This window comes from Sinocyclocheilus anshuiensis, unplaced genomic scaffold (genome assembly GCF_001515605.1).
Source record: "Sinocyclocheilus anshuiensis isolate Anshui unplaced genomic scaffold, SAMN03320099.WGS_v1.1 scaffold6, whole genome shotgun sequence".
Taxonomy (NCBI): domain Eukaryota; kingdom Metazoa; phylum Chordata; class Actinopteri; order Cypriniformes; family Cyprinidae; genus Sinocyclocheilus; species Sinocyclocheilus anshuiensis.
Genome location: NW_015547668.1, coordinates 178,622 through 183,046, shown reverse-complemented (window position 1 = coordinate 183,046; position 4,425 = coordinate 178,622). Strand labels below are relative to the sequence as shown.

General features: G+C 35.2%; 1 protein-coding gene across 1 annotated transcript in view; it reads right to left on the bottom strand.

Annotated features, from left to right (window-relative positions):
- The window catches only part of LOC107702659 (CUB and sushi domain-containing protein 1-like), a 232,478-nt gene that overhangs the window by 165,959 nt on the left and 62,094 nt on the right, over positions 1-4,425 (bottom strand). The window contains exon 9 of the mRNA XM_016505042.1: positions 2,405-2,526. Coding sequence (XP_016360528.1) covers positions 2,405-2,526 — 122 coding nt within the window. The remainder of the gene's footprint in view (positions 1-2,404; positions 2,527-4,425) is intronic.

Here is a 4,425-nt window from a genome sequence, read left to right as displayed (position 1 = left end):
CTACATCTTGGATGCCCTGGGGGTAAGCAGATAAACATCAAGTTTTCATTTTTGGGTGAACTATCCCTTTAATGGCGGAGAGAGCTTTCTACATGGAATATAACAAGAAGGTGCTCTAAGGTCAATGGTTCAACATGGTCTAAAACAAAAAGCTAGATAACAAAGGCACTACAATTTATTTAAATGCCTTTATTATTACATGGCTATACATACAAAAATGATAAGATCCTTTCATTTTCATTTTTTACGTTTCAGCGTAAGCCTTCCCCAGGAAGCATAACACAGGTGAGTGTAAGTTTTCCATAAGCTGTCAGCTGGCATGTGACTCCTTTACATAAGTAGGATGTGCAAATTTACAGTATTCACAAAACAATAGGCAAAAAGTACCCGGATGACTTACTGCTTCCGGCGATATTCTGAAATGAGCATCCGATGAACACTTTACCCTTACCCATGGGGCCACAGGAGAGGATTCATGAATGGCAGTGAGGTGACGCAACTGACGCTGGCAACACGTGACAATAGCAACATGGAGAATGTAGTATGCCTCGATTACATTCATACTACACCAATTCTTACTATATGCATACAGTTGTGGTCAAAATTTTACATACACTTTTCAGTATCTGAAAAATGTAAATTATTTTACCAAAATAAGAGGGATCATACAAAGTGCATGTTATTTTTTTATTTATTACTGACCTGAATAAGATATTTCACATAAAAGATGTTTACATATAGTTCAGAAGAGAAAATAATAGTTGAATTTAAATGAAAGTTACATCTTTTCATCATAAGATCAAAGCAAAAACATGAGGCCAGAAGTGAAAATATACTGGTTGTGACATGGCATGAATTTTATGTGTATGATATTCAAGTCTGTTTATGATGGTGGCCAACAGGTACTTTCAATTTACCGGGTATTCTCCAGCGTCTCCTCGTTCCTCGTGTTTGTGCATCGTGACAGTCACTAAGATTTTACAGTAGTCTATCATCTGTATGACTAATTATAAACATCCAGTTCCAGAGGGATGGATTTTATAAATCAAATGTTTTTTTTTTTCCTACAGTGCTGTAGTATCTGAATGTTTAACAAATTCAGATGTTCTACTATATTTGTAACATATTAAAAAATCAGTTTAATAAGTAAATTACCCCAAACTAAGAGACATCATGTGTTCAAAAACTTGTTTAGGGCTCAAACAATTAGAGCTCACCTACATCACACTGTCATTCAGGTTGAGGATGATGTCTCTTACAATATTTGTTTTTGCTCTGAAATTGATCAAAACTACAATTTTATTCTCTTGATCAAAGAAACCAACCTTTTACAATGCATATTCTACAAAATAATAAAGGAATGTTTTCCACAATAAAAGAACAAAAGGAATCATTTATATGAGTATAAAATATATTCAAACATAAACATACATAATTTGTATCTATATTGTTCAACTAAATATTTAAATGCTTGACAAATTCCACTTAGAGACTTTGGTCTCAGAGTGGCGATGCAAATTAATCCAAATTAATTAGCGCTTTGAATCAATGCAATAAAATAATTTCTACTTATTCACAGAACTCTACTGCCTTTTTATCATGAAGTTTGAATAAATATCAATATTTGATACATACATTGCAAATATACACTACCATTCAAAGTTTGAGGTCAGAAGGATTTGATCAAATAAATGATAAATGTAGCCTATATATATATATATATATATTATAAATCTTACGAGCCACAAAGTTCTGAATAGTCATATATGGTGAATATTTGGTGTATTATCCAGCTAAATAGTTGCTAAATGTCTGCTAAATATCTGTGATGAAAATTGTGTTATAATGTTAGGTCATTTTACAGTAATTTCAAGATCTGAAATTAAATTCAATAATGTCACACAGACACATTATCTCAACATTAAAATTTGGAAAGATGCAAAGCATGGGGAGCAGAATAGCTCTTGTTTATTCTAATATGTTGTTTTGACTTTTTTCATTTGGTCTTGATTTAGTAACAAAAGCATGAGTCACTCTCATGGCGTGTGTTGAGGTCATGCCGGATTGTATTACCATCACTCTTGCCACAGAGCTGAAGATGTGTGGCTGAACCTAATCAATTCTGGAGACGCAGTAATAGCGAGAGACAGTCAGGGCAAAAGGTTGACAATTATGCAAACATTGTGGACTGCAATGCAAATGTCCTCACAAATTATCTCTAAGATTATTTTTGACATTTATGCAAGGTCCCATTCAATTATGTGTCTTGGTGGCTATTCAGCAGCATACCATGCTTTGGTTTGGCAGATTAAAAATGGACCGTAAGTGTGTTTTGTGGAATTATATACTGGTTTAACTTCGAGTCAGCCTTAGGTTGCAATTTAGATATAAATTGCAGACGTACCTTCTCTGGATCCACCGCTGTTATGACCCACACACAGTGTGCGTTATTCTCATACTGGACGGGGTAATTTGGAGACGTTATGATGCCTTTAGGGCCCCGCAAATTAGAGCCACAGGTCCTAGCTGTTGAAAGAGTAAACAGTACAAAGAAAGTAAACACATATTTAGCAACTGCAATGTTTTTGTAGTTATTGCTGTTGCTATTGAAAGGAATGCAACACACTTTGAGTTACATGACAATAGGATATTCGAAGACATGTAATCATCAATATAAGAATTGAATGCAGTATAACCAGGCTGTCATCACTATCGCTTTGTCAGCTGCCTAGAGAAGCATTCAAAGGCTTTTCCAAAAGGTAGGCATCTGTCATTCATAGAAGGCAATCACTGCAACGCGCAAGTTTGGTGAAAACAAACAAACAAATGGATCCAAGATGGCAGATGAGCAAAGAGAAATGCTGGTTATAAATGTATTTCCTTCAGTAAACAGTGCAATCTAAATATAAATTGCCTATTTTACTTAATGCATGTATGCTGTAAAGCGTATTGTGTTTTTAGCTTAGCGACATGCTAATGTCAAACTCATTTTCAACTTACAATCGTTTGACGTTAGCATTTGGATAAGAATGAAAATTATCATAGTGAACTATTTTTTATCAGTGTGTTTTTGTGTTGAATAGATTATAAATCAGCATGTATAACTGATATTTCTCTTACTTAACCTTTTATTTCTCCTTTTTTCACTGAGCTTGTCACAATGTATTATTGGATTTCCTTCTTCATATGCATAAATTAAAATGTGGCCAAAACTAAGTATTTTAGAAGGCGTCTTATAATGCTGCCTACCTTTTGGAACGGTCTTTGAGTCCACAGTGTAACCTACCTATGATGCCTAAAATGCTTTATTTGTACGCAGCTCACTAGGTTTTCGAATAGATATTTCCATCCCGCCCCACACTAAAAACACTTCCTTTGAACACATCCAGCCGTCACGACATGAGCTAATCTATTTAAGGTCATGTCTCAGAATAACTTGACTCAATCATTGACAAAGTCAGGGTATTTTTTCCAACCCTATACTGTGCCAGGGTATTAACTGCTTCTCCCTTGTGTTTAGTCAGGGATTTTCTTTGACAGCTTAAAAGAGCAGCCACTCCATTGCTGTGGCTTCATTGGCTTCCTCACAGGGTACTAAGGAAGGTTTGGATAAGTAGAGATGTGAAGAGATAGCATATATTCTCAAACAGGGCTTCTTCACTGCCTATGTGAAAATGAGCTCAAAATGTTTTCCAACCAAACAAATCCATAAACATCAACCACTAAACTAGTATTTCCTGAAGGAAACAGCAGTGTTTGCACTTCAGCAAATGAACAGCGTTAAAGGTATAGGGAAGTTTAGCCATTGCTTCTGTGTATTGTAAATTGCCCAATTTGACATCTTATTTCAGCCTGGTCTCATGTTTATACGTAGGTATTAATACGTAATATTTTCAAGCACAAAACATTGCAGGAAAATAACCATTTTAGTAACAATATAGCATTAAAATATTAGTTATAAAATATAGTCGCTAATCCCACTCCTACCTATAAACCCAGTGGTGTATTGTAACTAAGTAATAATACTTCGTTACAGTACTTAAGTATTTTTTGGGAGTATCTGTACTTTACTTGAGTTTTTATATTTCAGCCAACTTTGACTTTTACTCCACTACATTTCCTTATTAAAATTTATACTTTTACTCCGATATATTTCCCCGAAGCATATTCGTTACTTACTACAAAATAATCAGAAGAACACAGACTGCAGGAAAGCAGGTTTGACAAATCAGTGGTCTGCCGTCTGCAAGTTAGACTCCTAAAAACATCTTTGCTCATGTCCAAAAAAGTGCGCGGCTGCGCGCACAACCGCGGATTATTTCATTTTCCACTCAAGTCGAGTCTGGGGTATGCGATACAGCATCGTCTGTGATAATATGGTAAGTGTTGTAATGATGTGCGATCTGACATTATCAAGTATATCAC